The sequence below is a fragment of the Eutrigla gurnardus genome (assembly GCF_963514095.1).
Source record: "Eutrigla gurnardus genome assembly, chromosome: 15".
Taxonomy (NCBI): Eukaryota; Metazoa; Chordata; class Actinopteri; order Perciformes; family Triglidae; genus Eutrigla; species Eutrigla gurnardus.
Window position 1 is genome coordinate 17,342,064 of NC_139938.1, and position 22,604 is coordinate 17,364,667.

The 22,604-nt window shown below is 41.7% G+C and overlaps 2 protein-coding genes across 4 annotated transcripts; both read left to right on the forward strand.

Annotated features, from left to right (window-relative positions):
* Positions 1 to 220: 220 nt before the first annotated feature.
* sec24a (SEC24 homolog A, COPII coat complex component) lies at positions 221 to 17,925 on the forward strand. 3 transcript variants are annotated; one of them, XM_084028626.1, is made up of 24 exons: positions 221 to 585; positions 3,253 to 3,852; positions 5,645 to 5,812; positions 6,239 to 6,316; positions 6,757 to 6,819; positions 7,438 to 7,604; positions 7,894 to 8,081; positions 8,228 to 8,330; positions 8,559 to 8,682; positions 9,396 to 9,505; positions 9,708 to 9,820; positions 10,099 to 10,217; positions 10,560 to 10,615; positions 10,812 to 11,018; positions 11,413 to 11,536; positions 11,909 to 12,067; positions 12,848 to 13,021; positions 13,128 to 13,238; positions 14,096 to 14,271; positions 14,403 to 14,540; positions 14,873 to 14,977; positions 15,236 to 15,328; positions 15,437 to 15,540; positions 15,731 to 17,925. In XM_084028626.1, exons 1-24 carry the CDS (start codon positions 525 to 527, stop codon positions 15,843 to 15,845), a joined length of 3,456 nt encoding a protein of 1,151 aa, XP_083884752.1. In that variant the 5' UTR covers positions 221 to 524; the 3' UTR covers positions 15,846 to 17,925. The 3 variants fall into 3 exon arrangements, with proteins under 3 accessions (XP_083884752.1, XP_083884751.1, XP_083884753.1); XM_084028625.1 differs by having other exon boundaries at positions 222 to 585; positions 8,556 to 8,682; XM_084028627.1 differs by lacking the exon at positions 6,239 to 6,316 and having other exon boundaries at positions 222 to 585; positions 8,556 to 8,682.
* A 574-nt stretch (positions 17,926 to 18,499) lies between these two features.
* On the forward strand, positions 18,500 to 22,271 carry camlg (calcium modulating ligand). Its single transcript, XM_084028549.1, has 4 exons — positions 18,500 to 18,834; positions 19,623 to 20,098; positions 20,253 to 20,318; positions 20,408 to 22,271. Exons 1-4 carry the CDS (start codon positions 18,675 to 18,677, stop codon positions 20,597 to 20,599), a joined length of 894 nt encoding a protein of 297 aa, XP_083884675.1. The 5' UTR covers positions 18,500 to 18,674; the 3' UTR covers positions 20,600 to 22,271.
* Positions 22,272 to 22,604: the final 333 nt, after the last annotated feature.

Below are 22,604 nucleotides of genomic sequence, written 5' to 3' on the forward strand. Positions count from 1 at the left end.
TGTCACTTCCTCTATATGTGAAATGTATCCCGGGTGTCGTTTTAATTATATTTAGGCCGATTGAGTAGTATTTTGCCGGTTTCGCAACATGTAATAGAAATATTGCGCTCTTCTCTTGTTTCCAGTACTTTGAAAAACCAAGAGCACAAGAGGAAATGCCACGTGTACACACTGCGCATGCCCGACGAGTTTTACGTTGATCCTGGGTGATCCCAACTTCCGGTGAAAGAGGAGAAGTGTCTCACACGATTACTCTGACAAGGCCTATCGTAACTCACCTCGTAGGTTGTTTAACGGGGTTTGGATTATAGCCATGGGCCTGTGACCGCCCATGAGTCAGCTAATTAACTTTTTAAGAAACTAGTAGACGTCACTAACAGACGCCGCGTTGAGTAAACGGCACATAGTCAGAGCCACAGGTTTTTGAAACGTTACCCCGCGACTGCTAGTTAGCTAGCTAAAAACGCAGCTAGCTATTCGCCAACCAAGCACCTCCTAAATTGGGTCCTGGAATCTATTTCAAGATGTCAACTGCGGGGTTTAACCCTCAAAATGGGACAGGGACGGGACAAGCATACGCGAATGGTGAGTAAACATTCAAATGGAAGAAAAGTCGAGGTGAAGGCGATGTAGCTAAACATTAGCTAACTCACCAAAGGCAAGTAATACGCTAACATTAGCAACACTTCTTGGATCTTGTCTCTTGAGCCTATTTGCTAACTGTTAGCTGACGCTAACAGTAACTGGTTTGCTGTAACTAAATGTAATGTTAGCCAGGCTAGAGTGAGCTGTCATGGATAGTTACGCCCGGCCATCTGCAGCTAATCTGCTACCTGAATGGGTTAGGGTAGTAAAAATAGTCGCTATCGGTACGGCACGTTAACTATTCTCGGCTTGCTAGCTCAATCAAAGTATGGATTGTCGATTTGAAACAGTAGATCGACAGTCGAGGGGTCAGCGTAACTTTTAAGACAGGTGTTGGAGGTGTCCCATCTTCTCCCAGTATGATATAGTGTCTCTCGTCAAGCTGCTTAGATAGCAAAACCTTCCCTGTCATAATAATAATAATAATAAAAAAAAAATCAAATGAACTTCGACCTTTCACATCTCACTCTTGTAGAGTTTTTTCCCTGTCCAGTTATATCGCCAGTTAATGGACACTTCTCATTTTGTCCTTTTAACAGTTGTGCAGTACTGATTTCTAGCAGGCTGGATAGCTTGGGCATTTTTTTTTGCATTCTACGTTTTACTGTACATGTGGCAAATTGGGGATTATCCAGATGTGTTGCTGCAGATCTTTTTTTCCAGTCTCATCCAATCACCTACTTCAGTTTGAGATTTGAGAAAAACTATCTAAACAAACTACAGGCCATCTGACAAAAGTGTGATTGTGTTCAGCCTTCTCAAGCGTTTATATTAGCTGCACGTGAAGGAGATCTCTTGCACTGCAGACGAAGCGATTGCAGCCTACATTTTAAAATTCCTCAGGTGTTTTTCTAACTGTGTTCATTGCATTAAGGAGGGGGTCCTTAAATGTTTTCTTATCTTCCAATCAGATGGGCCAATAAAGGATACGTATCAAGCTCTGTTCTTTGAGCTCTTATTCTGAAAATGACTGAAAATCGAAACAAACCATGAAAACGTGTCACTAAAGCTGGATGATGAGTTTTCAGAACAATGTTTTTTCAATTTATTGTTATAATGTGATATATGTAATGTGAATGAAGAATTCAAATGTGATGAAGTATCTTTATAATCAGTCAGTCATGAAAAAGTGATGGTATACATAATTCATATATAGTGGCATCAATATGTTTCCACATGTTGCATTCGACATCTGATATGTATACAGGAATAATATAGCATGGACATAAGCTTCATGTATAAAGCTCACAGTTCAGTGTCTTCTCTTGACTGATTCATGATTCTTGATGTTCATAAGCCGTTTTTTAAAAATGAACTTGTGATTAACTGAGACTTCTAATTCCACATCAGGCTTTTTCTAAATTGACAAGAGCTGTAGCTGACTAGAAACTGTACAAATATTTACATTGGATTATGTGCCTTTACCTATCTTTGCTTATTGAGAAGAGTTGTTTTTTAATCCCTTCTCACTCTGATGCTCGCTTAGCTCTGCTTCCAGTTATGTTGTACAGGACTAAGTGGATAGGAGGCAATCACATATATATATATATATATATATATATATATATATATATATATATATATATATTTGCATAAAGTAATCATTTTATGGTGTCAATAGTGATACACTGGTGCTGCACTTTAAGCACTTTACTTGTTCAATTGTTATTTAAGTAACACATTTATTGATAAGAACTGTCACTGATCCATTTCCTTTTTTTTGCCCTGCTGATCAGTAGAAATGTATTTCAGTTTGTTTTTTTGCTGTTGGCAATATCTTGCATCATCTATCAAAAAAGTGAATCCTGGTTTAATATTCTATGACACCATGGTTCTTGTATTTGACATTCAGGATGTTGGGAAACAAATGCCACATTTTAGTCTTGTATCTGCCCATTATACAATCAAAGCATTTTTAATTGTGGACAAGTGTCTGTGGTGGTCATACTTGTCTTAGAGCCCCGCACTTGCTGTAACTGAGGGCAGATTATGGTAAATCAAATCCAGGTAAAGAGATTAGACCCTGGGCTGTCAGTTCATTGGTCATTTGGAGGATCTGAGTGGTTTTCACTTGGTGTGTTGTTGCTACCAGTACTGTGCCATCTGTTTTTCACTTACCTTTTTGAACTGTGTTTCAGATTTAAACCCAAGGACTTGCTTGGGTTTGAATCACAAACAAACGCCTCTTTCAGACATGGAATCAGTCAGATGATTACAGGAGCTACCCATAATGGTTCTGGTCAATGGTGACCATAACTTAGAGAGAGCTGCGATCATTATTCAGATTTTGGCATGTGGCACACAAGAGGCAGTCCAACAACCTCACAGTGGCAGCACTACTGGAGAATAGTTTAAAAGTACAACAAGAATTCAACTGTCCTGGAGCTGACATGTCAAATTGTGTTTTCATTACTCTAGCAGCGGGTCCTTTTTACGGAGTGTTTTCGTGTCAGCCACCGTGGATGAGTGTAGTCTATTTCTGAAAGGCCTTAAGTGTTGTTTACAAGTGTTGTTTACAAGACATATGCAGTATCTAAATAGACAAAGGCCTGTTGTTTTTGCTCTGGATTTTCTAAATGCCTATATTTCTCTTCCCCTCTTCTCCAGGTCCGTCACAGAATCCAGTTGCCCTGCAGCAGCTGCCAGGAGTCACCTATGGCATGACTCACCAACCGACCTACAACCCAATGCAGATCAAAACTCCCACACCCTCCGGCCCTGGACTCTACCCCTCTGGGCCGTATCAACCTGTTCCCCCAGTCAGTTCCTACCAGCCCAGCCCACCGCTCACTTCCTACCCAGCTCCTCCAGGCCAGTCATTGTTGACCAGGCCGCTAATGGGAGGTCCTCCATCCCATACCCCTCCTCAGTCTTCCAGCCCTGGCCCAAGGCTTCCCCCGCCACAGGCCACACCTCCACCTCCTGCTGTATCTTCTAGTAGCTACTACCCAAACCCCCAGCAGCAGCAGCCTATGTCTCCAGCATGGCAATACAACACAGCTCCCCCTCCAATGGGGCCACCCACTTCCATTAGCACACCTCCTCACGGCCCCGTCGCTAATCACGTGAACCCAGCTGCAAGCTCAACGGGGCCACCGTCATCAGCAGCTTACAGCTCTGCACCACCTGCACATGTGTCCCATAATGTCACCCAACCCCCAGGCCCGGGAATGCCCCGAACCTCTTTGCACGGATATACCCAGCCAGGTAGGAACACGAATGCTCCCCTGAAGTCTAAACCGTACCATCCATATGTACAAATCAATATTCAAATGGATATTGATTTGATAATTACACAGATGAGTTGGTAACAAATAAGCACTCTGATGCAGGCACTCCTTGAATGAACGAATAAAAAGATGACTCATCCTTTCAAGTTTCAGTACGTCAGACCTGTAAACTTTAATCCCAGGGTTCGGATTACTTAACGGCCGTAATGTGTGTAATGTCCGTTATTTAACAACATGCACTGTGTTTAAAGATAGCCACCACTATCCACTTCTAATAACCTTTCTATAGCGCTACTACTTTGTCTTGTCTCTTTTCCTCGTCATTGTCTTCTTTCACTGACATGTGCTGCAGATACCCATATCAAAAATGCTGATATGTTGGAGCCGGACCTTGTCCTCTGTTCCTACTCTGAGTATATTTGCTGGCTGCTGCCTTTGGCTTCCTCCCAGGCTCAGAGACTCACTTGCTCTGATTTTGTACAAAGTTCACATCAGAACTTTATTGTTTCCAATGTGATTCCTATGTAGCAGAATGACGTGGCATTTAGGACAAATTCATATTTTTAAGCTTTCTGGTGCAGGTTTTATTGCTAAAATGTTAGCTTTCTTCTGGTGATATGAGCAGAATGCACACAACCGTATCTTGTGGGCATTTATAACATTTCAACAGATTTAATTAACATTTACAGTAACTCAGTAACTGACTTTTTATGCCAACTCGGCATTAATATTTTCTCATGGGGAAGTGGCTTTGGTTATTGATGTGAGCATGACGTTGGTTCTGTCAAGACCACAATTCATTATTTGTCATAACATTCTGTAAATGAAACTTTAAATTTTGAAAAAAGAAGCTATCTTTATCTCTTACGCATAGAAGCTGAGGTCACATGACTTAGTCTGCTTGATTTTAGTGACCTTTCCCCCTGTAGGAGAAAGTAGCAGATAGCTGGAGAAATGATGCCGTCTTTCTGGAGATGTGTTCTCTGGAAGCAATTCTAAAATGTCACGATACAGTCACAATAATCTGCTAATCAATTTCGGCTCTGTTGAGCTGCTGAAGGTCTTCTTTAGTATCACAGTGTGGATCTGAAATGCATAAAAGTACCATGCACAATGTGAAGTCAAGACTTGGAAAATAAATGATCATTTTAGTCATTATCATGCAGTTGAAGTTGAATCCGTAATCTAATTGGGTATTTACACTCTTTATGGACTTTGTTCCTGAATTGATTGATCTTCTCTTTAGATGGATGATGATTTGTCGTTTTAATTGGCATTTACCATTTTTCTTTCACCGCTGTAAGAATATAACCAACTTAACCACCATGCCCCTAGTGAATGGTGTATCATTTATTTAAGAAATTGTGTTGTGTATAGCTTACACACCAAAGTGAACATACTCCCTGCTTTTATTGATCAATAACAATTTCATCAAGGAGTTTATTAGAGTCAGTTTGTCAGCAAAGACGAATCTTTTTCTGTCACAGTTCTGCTTCTGACATTATCTGGCTGTGGGTCAGTAGTGCCACCAGCTGTTGTCACCTCTAGTACTTATAATGTTACACACTATTAATGCATGGTTTATATGACAACTATATATGGAACTGTATAAGGATTGGCTGCTTTTTTTCCCCTCTTCTGCTGATTGATTGCTACTTTGTCACATTATTAAATGTGCCATCAATGAATCAGGAAGGAAAATCAAAAGATGAATCAAAAATCCATATTGAAAATAATCATGACACACATTTGTTGGCGTGTTTCGCTAGGTTCTGCACCTCCACCAATGACTCCCATGGCTCCTCCTCACACATATCAACAGAGCAGAGCTCCCTATGGACCCCCACCTACAGGTCCACCACCAACCATGAAACCGTCACCGCTTTCCGCTGGGCCCCCAATGGCCAATGCCACACCTCCACCTCCCAAGGCAGATGGTAAGTTGCTTTTAAATCTGGATTTTGAAAATGTTTCTTCAAAGCAACACATTAATGAGTGCCACATCCAGATACTGCATTGCTTTGTTTATTTATTTGCATTTCACATTGTCTGCTGTATTTATTTCAACGGCCTGGTATGGACTCAGTAAACTATTTTGAAAGTTAAAGATAAACTCCTTTAAGATTTCCGTGTTGTTGTCTTTGGCGGCACCTGTGGCAATAAAGGGCAATTGCAGGTGTGATTGGCAGTTATTTAGAGGAAAATCTTGGAAGTGCAAACATTTTGCGGGTCTGTGTCATTCGCAAAATCATAATGCTGTGATGAGTCTGAAACTGTATGGCCTTTTTGTAATCCAGCCATGTTTTTTGTTCTGATTACCTTCCATTCTCCCCCCCCCCCCTCCTCCTTCCTCAACATGCCAGCTCATTGTGGGGGTGCTATTTGCAGCACTCTGCCCCCCGCTGAGTCAAACTGCCAGGAGGGCGATATTGAATGTCCAGGTGTGGCCATATCTGTCAATAGCTGTTAGTGTCAGTGCTACGGTGCCCATCCTGTCCTCTCTGTGATGTTTGCATTGTTTCTCTTTTCATCCTGTTAAATTTATACCAAAAACCAAGTTCTGCAGCATCAGCTGATGCTTTTTTATCAGTGCATCCCTGGTAACAGATTTCCTGTCGATAGTTTGTCATCCTTTACCACCATATCTCCCATGTGACCTCTGAATCGACATCCTAGAAATCAGCACCATACATCAATTCCCATCATCAACCTCTAATGTTGTTGTGTTCCCTCCCTACTCTTATGCATCCATCCTATATGTACATTTCACCGTAGATCAGATCATTACGTATCCTTCGCCTGTGGTTAGTACGCTGGGAAAGAAATGGTGAAAAGTGTCTGTAAAATTATTCACAGCACACCCGTGTTTGTTTTTGAACAGGTACTGTGGCTGGAAATGGCCCACGAGCATCAAACAGCTATAATCATGTTGACAACAAAATGGGTAAGGCCGTTTTTGCACCACATATTTAGATTCTTTACATACCGACCACTCGTACAGTTCACAGCCACTACTCACTTGCAGCAAATGGTCCTCAACAATCAACTAAATGCAGTATTTTTGAACAATTGTTATGTAGTTTCTTCTCTCCTATATGATTATATATTATTTTTGTGTATTTTTTCTTTGTACTTTCTTGAATTGTTAATTGTTCGTTGATGATTTATCACCCTTGGGCTTTTTTGTTGTTGGATGAACCACACCTGCCATCATAGAGCTTCTTCTTCATCATAGAGCTGCCTATTCCTGCACTGTATTTTATGAATATGGGTGTGGTTTCCACTTTTCAAACATTCTGGCCTGCCAAAGATCCAAGTGTCCAATTACAAGTCATTTTCTTTTGTTTAAAGAATAAGACTGGGGATGTTCTCTACTTTTCATTTGAACTATTGTCTGTGTAGCCAAAGCTGATATTCCTCTGACATTGGTTGGAAATAGTCCCCACCGATTGCACCATTTGTTTATATTATATATGCTAAAATATCATTATATATCATCTGATTTAATTCAGTGAGTTTGATTTCACATGTAAACTGAGCTCCTTTCTGTTTCCTTCCACAGCTGGCCTGCCGCAGCCTGGACCACCTGGTCGGCACTTGGGCCACTACCCCTCCCTCCCCCCTGGGTACCAGAACACCCCGGCTCCCCACAACGCCACCCCCACCATGCACCCTGCGATTCAGGCCGCCACGCAGCCTTATAGTCAGGCACCTCAGCCCTACCAGCAGGTGAGATCCTGTTTGTTTGCTCATTCTTGATGGTTGTAGAATGATGTGTCATAATTTCAACCAGTTCATAGGCAAAACCCTCCATATTAACAGTGTTTTGCTGATCTATTCAGCTGTTCCATAAGTGTGACCAAATTTGTAAATATCACATTTTATTTCTGTTATTTGTGATGTTTTGGCTTAAAAGGAGTTGGTTTTGGTGGCAGAGAAAATCAAAGCATGGCCGTCCATGTACATGATTTGTCCTGGTAAATAGATGTGAATATCTTGCTGTTTTCCCTTCTCTCAGCCACCTGGTGGCCCAGGGCCTGCCCAACTGAGCCCGTCCCTGGCAGCCATGAGCCTCCAGTCCAGCACCCCAGAGACCCTGAGAGTGGTCAACCTGCTGCAGGAGAGAAACCTGCTGCCACCAAGCCCAATCCCAGCCCCAATACCCTGCCTCCCTCAGGACCTGCAGAAGATCAACTGCAATCCAGAGTATGGCGGACTCGTGTTGAAACTTAAAGTGGAAGAAAAATTGCTTACTGTTTTGTTGCCTAAGGCTCAGCATAAGCATTCGTTTGTTCCCCACATATGATGCCCTGCAAATACCAATGAGTTTCTTTGTTTGTGTGTCTTTCCAGGGTTTTTCGTAGTACGCTGACCAGCATCCCTCAGACTCAATCACTGCTCAATAAAGCCAAGATGCCGCTGGGCCTGCTGCTTCACCCCTTCAAAGACCTCTCGGTAACACCTCAGTTCAATATTTAATGTCCACACAACTTGTGTATTTCCATATATGGAAATGGCTCTCTGTCATAACCCTATGTCTTTGGCGTTGTGCTTTGAGTCGTAAATGAACAGCAACAAGAACATCTTCATTAAAAAGCCAGTTCCAAAAGTAAATGAGTTGACTTTGCCTGGAGGCCCTTCTCATACCGTTTTGCTTTTATTATCTTGTTTTCCCTGCAGCAGCTTCCTGTGGTGACCTCCAGCACCATCGTCCGGTGTCGCTCCTGCAGAACCTACATCAATCCCTTCGTGTCCTTCCTGGACCAGAGGCGGTGGAAGTGCAACCTGTGCCATCGGGTCAATGATGGTAAGAAAGAGATATGATCGCTGTCGCTCAGAGCACTGTTGGCGATTATCAACCAAAATAATACAGCCTTGCTTCAGGAAAATGAAGAAAATGGCTTTTGAGGTGCTGGTTGTCATGACGTTAATATTGTATTATGAAGCCAAATACTTTATTGCCATATCAATATGATTGAGTGAAGTTTGTCTTTGTGAGCTCACTAAATCAGAGACGGACAAAATTAATAGTCAAGCCACTCACTCATAGAGCACATAATGCATTAAACAACGTTTAAGACAGATGGTAATATCCATACCCATAAAAATCATAAAAGCATAGAATAAATGGGTAAAATAAAATGCATAAATACAACTTTTAGCACCTCTAGAGAAATTGGCAACATCCCAGCAAGCAACGAGATGAAGTGCATTCAAAACATCTGCTCACAAATTGTTTTACCTGCCGAGTGGCCTGTCTTCTTATCTTTGTAGTAAGAAAAAATACATCTCCTTTTTTATATCAAGGTTAATCATTGTGATTCCATAAAGATATAACAATTTCAAGTGGATGTATTTTAATTATAATTAAATAACTTAAGTTTACGTACATGTACAGCCGATTTCCAACATTTCCAACCTTCAGAAAATGAATATTATTGCCTTATTATTCCCTTAAAGCTACATAGTAAACTATTTAACAGAATAATCTCACTGGACGTTGTGTGTTTGTCTGTTTAGTTCCAGAGGAGTTCATGTACAACCCAGTCAGCAGATCATACGGAGAGCCACACAAAAGACCTGAAGTCCAGAACGCCACCATCGAATTCATTGCTCCTTCAGAATACATGGTAGGTTTCCCCACCTTTCTGTTCACGTTCTCATCTACAGGCTTTTATTGTGAAAGGATAGCTTCAGTATCAGTTTGAGTGCTGAGGCACAATAAGTCACTAAATAACATGTATGTAGGGAGTACAAATTGTACATAAATCTTGTGTGTGTGTCTTTTACTGACCTTGAGTTGTGTTTAATGTGTCTCCCTTATTTACCCAGCTGAGGCCACCACAGCCTGCTGTTTACCTCTTCATTCTTGATGTATCCCACAATGCAGTGGAGACAGGCTATCTGAGTGTTTTCTGCCAGTCACTGCTGGACAACATCAACGCGTATGTACAACATATAATTTCCTTATTATGTCCATTGTGCGGCAAATACACAAATTCAGTTTAATTGTTTGACATTTCATGTGTAGGTTAACAAGTTGTTTATAATTTAAAAATACATGTTTTCTGCCAGAAATGACCAAAACCTGAGCAAGTATTTGTTTAATTGTTAACGGAAGCCGCATATCTTCGTGCTGCAAAGCTTTGTACATCCTGATGAAAGTAGGTCATCCCTGAGTGCTAGCCTTATTTGAGCTTTGTCTGCTCCGTCTATGTCCCAGGCTTCCTGGAGACTCTCGGACAAAGGTGGGCTTCATCACCTTTGACAGCACCATCCATTTCTACAACCTCCAGGAGGGACTCTCTCAGCCTCAGATGCTCATCGTGTCTGACATCGAAGGTGAGTTGATCATTACGGCAGCAACATGGCACCGCCTGGGTCACTAAACATAAGTGTGATGACAGTTTTTGGAGAATTAGGCTTCTGTGAGATTTCTCCCAACATTCAGCTGAATCTAAAATTCTCAATATTAGAAGAACAAATCATCAAGATAACTTCCGGTTTAATCTATTTCAATATTGATATCGATTGAGTGCACTTTTTTTTTAATTTTGTTTTATTTTTTTATTAATTGCTTCATGGTAACTGCACTTTTGAGAATTAATGGCATCATTAGTGTGATATCGGTGTGTGTATGCCTTTAATTATATATGTTTAAATAATAACTTTTATGCTCCTCAGATATATTTTTACCAACACCAGACAGCCTTCTAGTAAACCTCAATGAATGCAAAGAGGTAAGAAAATGTACCTCGATTTCAGCCATAATCAACAATATGGGAATATTGTCATGTTTATGAATTTGCCGCTTGCGTTTTCATTGTTTGTGTTGGAATTAACCTTCATAACCACTGTATATTTAAACCATGCAGATGGAAGGAAGAACAAATGGGATGATTTATGTCAAACTCGCTCCCTGTGTTTGTTTTTCAGCTTGTGCAGGATCTCCTGAAGAGCCTGCCAAATTTATTTGAAAAGACCATGGAGACGCAGTCTGCTCTGGGTTCGGCTCTGCAAGCAGCCTTTAAGCTGCTGTCTCCCACCGGAGGGCGCATGTCCATCTTTCAGACCCAGCTGCCCAACCTCGGTGTCGGGGCACTCCAGTCCAGAGAAGACCCCAACCAGCGGGCATCTGCCAAGGTAAGTGTTGGACATCACACAGATGGATTTATGAGTTATATAAACTACATTGTGGTACTTGAAAATATCTCATCTCATTATCATGTTGAATTATTTATCGTTCGCTCTGTTGCACTTAATTTCCAATGAATGAAAGTGACATTATGTGACACCCGTCATGCACTGCATTCAGTGAGTGTGAGGGAGACTGTCATTTAAATTTTTTCACCAGAAAATATGTTAAATAGTATCAAATATGTTGGAATTAAATGTCCATTTTCAAAAATATCCATCTACATGTACACTAAGTTTCAGAGAGACCAGCATTTAAGACAAACCTATCTTTCTAGCTTTTCAACAATAATAAGATCTTCTTTTTTTTAATTAATGAATTTTTCGGTGTGTTTCCCCTCAGGACATCCAGCACTTATCCCCAGCGACAGACTTCTACAAGAAGCTGGCTTTGGACTGCTCCGGCCAGCAGGTGGCGGTTGACCTGTTCCTGCTCAGCTCTCAGTACTGCGACCTGGCATCGCTGGGTGAGTCCCGGCTCTGTGGACGGGTTTATTGGACTCTATTGCTCAATGTGGAACACGGATATTGCCCATTCAAGTTTTGCAAATATGATTGGTGTTTATTTGAATGGTAAGATAACTTTATTTTAGGCTTGTAGGAACCACAGGCCTCCTAATAAATCCAAACAACGTGCATTAAAATGATTTTAAAACACAAAGGGCTTACAGTATAGATTATCACTTAGTAGAATAGGTGAATACAATACATATAAATGTCATCAAGGCAAATGGATGTATATCGAAATACGTTTTCATAATACCAGACGCACAGTTGGAGAGTGTGTGGAATTGGGTGGGTCAAAAATAAGACAATCAGCATTCCCTTCTCTCTTCCAGGCTGCATATCCAGATACTCGGCAGGCAGCGTCTACTACTACCCCTCCTACCATCACAAGCACAACCCCGGTCAGGTGGAGTGCTTCCAGAAGGATCTGAAGAGATACTTCACCAGGAAGATTGGCTTTGAGGCCGTCATGAGGATACGCTGCACCAAAGGTGATGGATCAGTGTAACTTTCATTCATTTCTGCAGTGGGAAGGGGAAACCCTTATTTTTTTATTTTTTTTAAACTTTCTTTTTATTGATTTTTCAGTGGAAAAACAAAAGAACACAGAACAAGTGCATCAGACAGGGCCATCTACAGCAAAACACAATGGCAGGGTTTGTTCAAAACAAAGGGCCGGCATGTATCAGGCTGACGGATCGGGTCCAGGGGCTTTAAGGCACCCACAGTGCTCCATTTAAGTCCACAGTGACACAAAATACCTTCCTCCGTGCGGTCCACAAGGTCACCGCTAAAAAAAATAAAGGGAAAAAAATGCATAATAAATGGAAATGAAATAAAGATATATTTAAACAGGGAGAGAAATGTCCCAGTGCAGAAAAATAAAGTAAAAAATACAAATTTCCCACACAGAATATACATCCAGTGGTAGGATTACCTATTGTATCTCAGGAAGGGGAAACCCTTATTTTTAATCGTGTTAATATTTCTGCAGCGTTGTTTAAATCATGACAGCATTCAGGTGTGTTTTCATCCCGGTCAATTAGCAAAGTGTAGAAAGGAAGGAAATTTGAACACAATTTATTTGAATAATTTTGATGCAGTAAACAATACAGATTCTGAATCTGAAGCTGAATGCCTTAAAATGTTCCTGTCACTCATTTTGAAGAAGGTCTAGAGTCTCCTTTTTGAGTGTGATAGTTTGGTGCTACGAGTCCAGCTTGATTGATTTTTTTTTTGTTATATTGTTTTTTTCGTTTGTCTCTCTGCAGGTCTGTCCATCCACACCTTCCACGGAAACTTCTTTGTGCGCTCCACAGATCTGTTGTCCCTCCCCAACGTGAACCCAGACGCTGGCTTTGCGGTTCAAATGTCCATCGAGGAAAATCTGGACGACATGCAAGTCGTCTCTTTCCAGGCCGCGCTGCTTTATACGTCCAGCAAAGGTGAATACACACATGCATACAAACACAAAGCCACGGTTGATTTGTTTTGTTTCAAAGCCATCGTGAAACACGTGAATCATTAACTAACGTGTGTTTTCTCTTACAGGAGAGAGGAGGATCCGTGTCCACACCTTGTGTCTCCCCGTGGTCAATTCTCTGTCGGACATCTTTGCTGGAGCTGACGTTCAGGCCATCACTGGACTGCTGGCTTGCATGGGTAGGTGAACTCTAAAACACCCCTCCAGACATGTTAGAGGACATATATAATATATATATAGATATAGATATAGATAGATAGATAGATAGATAGATAGATAGATAGATAGATAGATAGATAGATAGATAGATAGATAGATAGATTCCATCCACCCCAATTCCCAAAGTAAAAAGTCTAGAATCTATGAACGTGCAAACAACACTGGACACAAGATGTCTTCTATTTCACTGAAGCAGCATTTGACCACGATTGGTTGAAAAACTACTTGTTGCATCACAGAAATCATGCTCATACGTGCACATTTTTAACTCACACCCGCCTTTTAGAACATTTTCAGACGGAGAACTTAACTAAAAGTGAAAGGTGTCTATAATGTTGTTACAAAAGGATAAACTCACTCTGAAATGATTCTTTGTTTCAGTAAATAGTCATTTTATTGGCCCGATCATTAAATCAATGCATGATTTCCATCCACTTCACTGTTTATTAGCACTGACAGATGGAGATGAGTGGCGACAGCTGTGGTCACCTAGCAACCGTCGCATACTGAGCAGTCAGATCGGTGGCGGCTCATCTCACAGTCACTGAGGGAACAGGAAATATGGCACCGCCGCTGTTGTTTGTGCCTTACTTGGACTGAAAGCCCACTGCTATTCTTATCTTTGATTTACACGATAATAAACATCTCAAGTTGCATAATCTACAGTTTTTACTTATGTGCCAAAAGCAAAAGTTACATTGTGATTACGTCAGACATCAATATATCCAGTCTGTATTGTTTTGACTGCTTCTAATGCCCAGGTGAGCGTGTGGCTTGAAAGAGTTGAGTTTTACTGACAGTAAATGTGTCTCCCCAGCTGTGGACCGCTCGGCGACGGCCAGTCTGAGTGACGCCAGAGACGCCATGACCAACGCTGCTATCGACTCGCTGACCTCGTACCGGCAGTCCGTGTTGACCATCCAGCAGCCCGGCTTGGTGGCCCCGGCCTGCCTCAGACTCTTCCCCCTCTTCATCCTGGCTCTGCTCAAACAGGTCAGCTTTTACCCAGCATGCACTTGTTTACTAGTTCCATGAACAACAGGATGTTTCAGCACAGTGTGAAACTGCTGTCACTGCCAGAATCGTGTGTTTTAAAGTGCTCCATGTGTCTGTGCACCCTGCAGAAAGCCTTCCGGACGGGGACCAGCACCAGGCTGGATGACCGGGTGTTTGCCATGTGTCAGCTGAAGTACCAGCCACTGGTCTACTCCATGTTGATGATCCACCCCGCTCTGTACCGCATCGACGACCTGACTGATGAGGTAAGGGCGATGAAATCACGTCTCGGGAGGTTTCAGAGCATGTTGCAGCGGGGGGGGGAAAGGGAGTGAACATCTGGATATAGAAACTTGAAATCACAAGTTTCATTTTATTTTGTCTGTTAGTGTTTTGTTTTGGATTAAATGAAAAATAGCATTTTTCCTTAAATACAATGATGCAAAACTGTTTAGGACCGCTCTAACAGTCTAGTTGGTGTTTTGTTTTTTTGGGGGCTTGACTCAACTTGAATTTCCATCCCAGTAACGTTCCACTGTTATTTTAAGCGTCTCTCCCTCGGTAATCATCTCTTATCATCCGTTTCCTGTCCCCTCAGGGAGCGTTGAACATCAGTGAGCGGACCATCCCTCAGCCCAGAGTGCTGCAGCTTTCTGTGGAGAAGCTCAGCAGGGAGGCAGCTTTCCTCATGGACGCTGGAACGGTACCAAGTTTAAAATTACCCGATTAAGCATCTCTCTGTAGCTGTGCGTCATAGCATGTGATAACAGTTAGAAAGAGAGATTTGTTTTCTTAACAATGACTCCAAGAGGAGTGTGTCGAATGGTCATTTGTAATGACGAAGTAGTGCAGCGTGGCTTTTAATTATAACATCTCTCTCATATTTCAAGTAACTCCCAATTCCAAAACACTTAGTATTTATTTGTGATTTGTATTTAATTTCCATATATCTTTCTGACAGGTGATGTACCTGTGGATCGGACGGAACTGCAACCCCAACTTCCTCACACAAGTCCTGGGAGTGCCGAGCTACGGCGCCGTGCCCGACAACCTGGTAAGAGACCTCGCGTCGCACCAGGAGTTTGGCATCATAATTATAATAATAATAATAAACGACGCAATGGCAGTTTCACCCATCATAAAATCTTGACTTTTCTCACAGTATCTGCTCCCGGAGCTGGACACGCCCGAGTCGCAGAGAACCAGAGCATTCATTGGCTGGCTGAGGGATCAGAAGCCGTTCTTTCCCTCCCTACATGTCATCAGGTGTGTGTGTGTAAGGGGAGAGTGTGTGTGTGGGGTGTGTGGGGGGGGCGGGATTAAAAACCAGCCGACAGCTGCCGGTAGATTTAAACTTTGGCTGTCATCTTAAGGTCACCTTCTGTTCCAATGAGTGAAACCCATCAGAAGCTTGACGCTAACATCTTTACATCCACCTTTACCCTCTGACCCTCAGGGACGAGAGCCAGCTGAAACCCACGTTTATGCAGAACATGATCGAGGACCGGACAGAGTCGGCCCTGTCGTACTACGAGTTCCTGCTCCACATCCAACAGCAAATCTCCAAATAAGCTTCAGTGGGACTGTGGAGACGAGGGGGAAAGCCGAAGTGAGGAATGAGCATCTGTGTGTGTGAGGTAGAGAAGGCAGCGTGTGTCGGACTCAAAGATGCCTCTTGCTCCATCTCCAGCTGTGGTTTCACCATCTCTTGAGGAAAAAGCTGAACTGACGCTACTCACTGAAATCAAACTACGTGGTGGACGGTGCGAGGGCGGAGAGTGACGACGAAGAATCATTTCCTATGCTCATTTTTTTTTACCCCGTTGAATCAATGCGTTGGAGGAAGAAGAAGAAGAAGAAGAAAATAAACAAATTTAAGCAAAATCAAAAGTTCCAAGAGGATGACGGTGATTATGTATGTCAGTGATTTGAATGAATCAGTGTTTATTCTCATAGAACAATGCTGTCTAAGTGAGGTATCGTTCAGATACGGTCCAGGCAAACGTGTGAAATGTTTTTGTTCAGGGAGCACAGCGGTCTTTGCTGAGGAGGGTTGGTATTAGTACACAGAACACCTAACACTCTTAATATTGTACCTGGAGGATGGATCCTGTGCTTTTTTCTTTTCTTTTTTTTTAATTCCTCAGTCATTATAATTGTGTGTCCAAAAAAAAAAATCCGTAGACGTTGTAAAAAGGCAAGGAGGTGTTTTGTAGGCGGATTGGCTTCAACGCTGCCTCGAATGTGTGGACTCTGATGTGTCCTTCATCTTTTCTCCCATCAGACATTCACAACACCTCTGACATCGATGTTCTGTTGGTTTATTTTTTTTTCCGATTTATCTAATAATTTATGAGACTCCCAATCTGATTAAATTCTATAATTGCCTTGTATGGGGAAGTCACTTTTTATTATTAAACCTCTGTTTAAATACAGACTCTATATATATGAAATATTTTAATATAATAGGATATGGGAAATTCTTTAACACAGACATAACAAAGCCATTGTGATCTTTTAATCATGCTTATTGATACTTGTTTATTGAAAAAAACTCTGCATTATATAAAGGCGAAGAAATGCTGATGATTTTAGTATAAACATCAAGGTGAAATGACGCTAAGGAAATAAAATGTTTGGGACTTTTTAAATGTAGTTTTGTGTTTTGGTGGGTAAACGGTGTTTATTCAGTGGAAGCAAAGACTATAAAACTGAATACGGACCAATAATAGTCAGTTTTTTTCTCTTGCCGGAGCGTGAATTGAAGGTTTTTTTCTTTTTCTTTTTGTTTGTTTTTGTTTGATTTGGTCTGATTTCATACAGTTTGTAAACTATGTATTATATAAACAAAAATTGTATTTAGGAACAGACGGATATGTTTTGGTCTTCATGCACAAAATTGTCTTTCATATATATATATATATAAAAAACTGATAAATAAAAATTAGACTGCTTGTACAGAGTAAGTGCAGAGGCGTGGACATTTAAGTTATGTTGATTCACGAAAAAAAAAAAAAGATCTGTTGCGAGATATCATGAGTAAGTTTAGAAAATTAATTATTTTTACTGTAATGCCACCTTTAAAACCAGGAAAGGACAACACTTATACCATATTACGTGTCCTACTCAAGTTGGGATAACAACCTCTGTGACTTTAAACACAAAGTCTTGAACTTTCTCTTTGCAGACCAGTAGCTTTGTCCTGACCTCTGGTAAATTGTGACGTTACTTAATTAGGGCATGTTCAGGGTTTGGCCAGCTCCGTGGAGTGCAGGACTTCCTGTGGTCTGCATGCACAGGTGCTCCGGTCTCCTCCGTGGAGCCTTCCAGCATCAACGTCCTCCTCGCCTGGTCTCCGTGAGTACTGGTCCCCTCTCGCCAGGTTAGCTGTGATGCCATATTCTCTCCAATTTTGTAATTATTAATTTTTTAATTATGCTCCATTGGATCACGTGACAGACCGTGTGACACTTAAACAGGTGGACTGAAGGCAATTATTAGTAGGATCAGATCTTATTTAGGGGCTTCACAACAAATGGGGAATATTTTTTTTTTTTTTCATAACACTTCACAAATGTTGACTCGTTTTTGTGTAGGTCCATTTCAAGAATTAAAAAAATTAAGTATTGAATAAAAAAAGATGATGCTTTCCTTCTGCTGGATCACTTATTATTTCCTCTTGTGTCCGTATTATTCCCTCCATCTCTGTATCTGCAACATTATTCAAGTATATGATTTACCAAAAAAGCCCTATTTTTCATTTAATTACCGTTATTGCATCATTATTTTTCTCTTCCTTCTTATTTATATTATTGTACTATTATTTTTGGCACACTTGAAAGTGATCCTTTATAATAATGTGAAGAATTTTGAACCATATTGTTTATAATTATTTTCTTTAAAGGTGTTTTTTCTATATCAAGATGTACTTGATTGGTCAATTACTTTGCTGTAATATTGTGACAGAAAAATATATATATATATATATATATATATATATATATATATATATATATATATATATTATTATAATTATTATTATTATTAATATTATTTCCCTATCGGAAAAAAATATTTATAAAAAAATAATTTTCTTTAAAAAAAACCCGTAATAATCTGTATCCGCAGCGCTCATCACCACACAACCTCTGACCCCACCCACGTCATCATCACGCAGGTTTAGCTTGAGGGCGGCACCACAATAAGCCACGTCTGTCGTCATCATTGCGCGTCGTCTCTCCCTCTCTTCTCTCTCCAGACAACGCCAACTCACGTCCCGTTATATACGCCGCGTAATCCGGTGCTCCGCGGCCTTTGTGTTGCCGGGTTGTTGTGTGTTTTCCCTCCCGGGACTGTTGTGTGTCGTCGACGCGAGTCTTTTTATTTTTAATACTTCCAACATGGAGTCCGGCGGCGAGGCCACCGAGGCGGAGAAGTCCGGCTCTCTGTCGGCGGCGCAGCGGAGGGCAGAGATCCGGAGGAGGAAGCTGCTCATGAACTCGGAGGACCGGATGAACAGAATCGTGGGCTTCGCTGCCAAAAACGAGCCCGAACTCAACGGTACCGACCCCCGGTGTTTCTGCGATTATCACCTGTATATTTAGACCTTCCTGCACAGTCATGTGTTCATATTCGCTGGTGAAGCTAAATACAAAACCTCAACTGTCACTTAATACTGCCGCACTTGACGTAATGAGGTATTTTATGCAGCTTTATATGTATACTGTCTACTACACCTCACAGGCAAATATGCGGTTTACTTCATTACATTTGTACAATTATATTTGTTGATTAACAGTTCACGTTTTTCAGATCCAGCTTCTCAAATATCGGGTGTGAATATTTGTGTTTCTTCATCTTCTCCAATAGCAAATTGAATATTTGGGAGGGGAGGGGCGAAAACGAAGTGATTTGGAGTCACGATGGTCATGTTTTAGATTGATCAATAAGAGGGAACTAAAAGGATCAATATCTGCAGGCCTTGTTCTACGCATCATCTCAAATTCTCAATATATGAGGGTTAGAAGCCCCGAACTTGTTTATTTGTGGCTGATCTTCTCCTGACTGTTCAGCCAAGTCTGGTTTGGGATCTGAAATTCAGAACCTGGGACAGTGACAGTGAAGCATCCTCTAACCTCGTTGACCTATTAACCTCCCGAATATCTTTTATATTAATCATTCAATGTTAAGTCTATAAAATGTCAATTAAAACAAGGCAATTATGATCTTTCTCAGCCCAAGTTGACGCTTTTAAATGGATTGTTTTGATCTCCCCAACAGTTCAAAACATGTATCAATGTGAAAAAGCAGCAATTAACTAACTAAATGTCGTTGTCTTCCTCCCTCAGCCGGAGCGCTGCGGCGTCCCACAGAACCCCACTTCCACCTGGATCTTGCCAGGACAGACCCGTGGGCCTCATCCTCGCCTTCCCAGAGACCGTCCCCCTTCCTGCCGGAGGCATCGGGGCTCGGCAGCCGGTCCCACGGGGCCACGCCGGAGCGGAGGGGCTCGCCCCTGCCGGACTCTGGCGAGCCGCTGGGAGGGTCCTTGGGAGACAACGTGGGCGGGATCCGCCAGAGGCAGAGAGGGGAGCGGGCGTCGGACGACCTCGGCGGCGGCGGCGGCGGCTCTCCACGTCCAGGCATCCAGAAGTACCTGTCCCGCTTTGACGATGCCATGAAACTGCGGGGGCAGCTGGCAAACGAGAAGCCGGGCGAGGACGGAGGCTCAGAAGTGGAGGAGTTCGATCCCTTCAGAGTCTTCCGGCTGGTCGGCAGCGTCCTCCTCGCCATCTTTGTCAGGGTTTTTGTCTGCCAGTTTTTGGTGCGTCACATCTTATTTTTTTTATTACAACACTATGTTACTTTTCCCATAAAATACACTTGTGCTTTTTTTTATTGCATATTTAACACAATTGAAGTCTGAACCCGTCTATATTACCAGGAAGGTGACGTTGATCTGTGTTTTCCCCTTCTAGTCAATATTTGCTCCATTTCTGACCCTGGAACTGGCCTACATGGGGTTGTCCAAATACTTTCCAAAGGTGAGCTTCTCTCATGTTTTATGATCCCCGTCCCACCGTTGGAGAGCTCAAATTAAATTCTCATGTTTCTCCCCCGTCTGTTCCTCCAGGTGGAGAAAAAGGCCCAGACTACTGTGCTCACTGCCGCCCTGTTGCTGTCCGGCATCCCCGCTGAGGTCATCAACCGCTCCATGGACACCTACAGGAGGATGGGCGACGTCTTCGCCGACCTCTGCATTTACTTCTTCACCTTCCTCCTCTCGCACGAGATCATGCTGCTCTTTGGCTCAGAGACTCCCTGATCCCCCCCCCTCATCCCCCCTGCTTCCCATAGCAACAAGGCATGGTCATTTACGTCGGCTGATGGTCTGCCTTATGATCAGCGTTCGCACGTCCCGGAGTCCACTAATGCAACGCTTCACGTTACCAGAGAGTCCAGGGTTTTGTTTTCCCCCCACGTCTCCGAGTCATTTCTGCTCTGGGCTCTGCTTGCTTGTGCGGAGAATGTACAGTGGCATTTATTGTGCATATTGATATTTATTTGTGGTAAATGTCAGGCTCAAAAGGGTGGACACCAGCACGGTTCATCATCAGTCCGGCAACCGCAGATTCAGTTCCACTTGAATGGGGGTCAAAACACTGCAGTCTCTTTCAGAAACTCACGTGATCGATTTAGAAGTTCAGATACTGATATTCAAACGCAGGTGTGAACTGTCATCTTGTGCGGAATCGATCGTTTAAAGTGAGATAATGTAACTTTTGCGACAGGATCACAGCAAAATGTGTAAATGTGGTGAGCACAGGTCCAATATCAGCCAACTGCAGCAGTCCCCGGGTTTGTAGAGTTGCCGTGTTTTAGGCTTTTGTTTATGAAGTCAGCTTTTGTAAGAATGTGCTATTTATTCTGTAAAAAACATTACAAATTCTTACTTTGAAAAATAGTGCAAACGTTGAATTATCATCCCTAATCTCCAAAAATGCAAGTGCATTGGCAGGGCGTCGTTACACAGCACTACTTTTCTTTCTTTTCTTTTTTTTATGTTAATCAACCCTGTGGTGTGTCAGGCATCAAAACCTGAATAATAAATAATTTAACCTCGATTTTAACAACGTTCGTGGAGGTCCAACAAAAATTATTCTTTACTTCAAGTGTAATGAGGTAGAGGTTTAGCACCGTTTAAAAAAAAGTGTGTGGGATAACTTTCTGACTTTATTCTCAGGATAAGTGTAAATTATTCTTTTTTTTTCCTTCATTTTTCTGCTTAAAATATCTTTTTTTTAATACATACGGCACTCTCTATACATACAAATATCAGAACCCTGGATACAGGAAATACACTAATGAATTGAGGACAAATTACACTATTTGTCCAAAGCCCTGCAGCCTTCAGTTAGAGATTAAATAGATTTTTTTTCACCCTGTTTCCAGTTGCTGATGATTTGAAATTGGTGTCTTGACGACTTGAACCCTGCTTTTAATGGGTAGATATTAATCATATGTGTTTGTGTTTTTTTTCCCGCTGTAAAGTCAGAAGACGCATTTCGTCCCTGAATGTGGAGTGTGTTGTCTTTTGCATGCGGCTACGAGCTTAAAAACGTTGTTTGGGGGGTTTTACCGGACACTACTGGGAGTTAGTATGCTTGTTTGTGTCGAGTAACCATGGTGACGCATCCCGCTGCGCATTGTTTGAGCCTCATTCACACATTTTTCACACATACTCTCTCTTCTTTGTGCTGTAGTGTCCATTTTCCATGCATTTTACTTAATTTATTAACGTGATTTTTTTTTTTCATGTGATTTCATCCTGAGACTTGTCCGACCTACTTGAATGTTTTTTTGATTACGTTTACAGAATTATTGTTTAAAAGCGGCTCTCTCGTGGCATCTTTCTTCTGTAACAATATTAAGTGTTGACACTATAAACAGAAATAAATAACCGGACAATTCCTACCAAATAAATACTACTTGTGTGACGTACTCTGTTCTGATTCTTTCTTTCATTGTTTGGGTTGTGTAACTACTTTTCACTGAAAGTGCTTGAAATGTCTGTTCTATATGATGACGCATATGATACAACACAGACTAAAGAAGAACTGCATATTTAAGGGACTGAAAACAGCATTTTTGACGTTTTTTTGCATGAAAAATGACGATGATTTAACACATGATGAAAATAGTTGGTGATTATATTTCTGTGGATCTGTTAGTGGAATTAGTTTTCCTTTCATTTGTGGTCCTTCTGTAAAAAGCTGTCTCCAAACATCATGTTGGTTGTTTATAGGACAATAACATCTCGTTTAATGTGA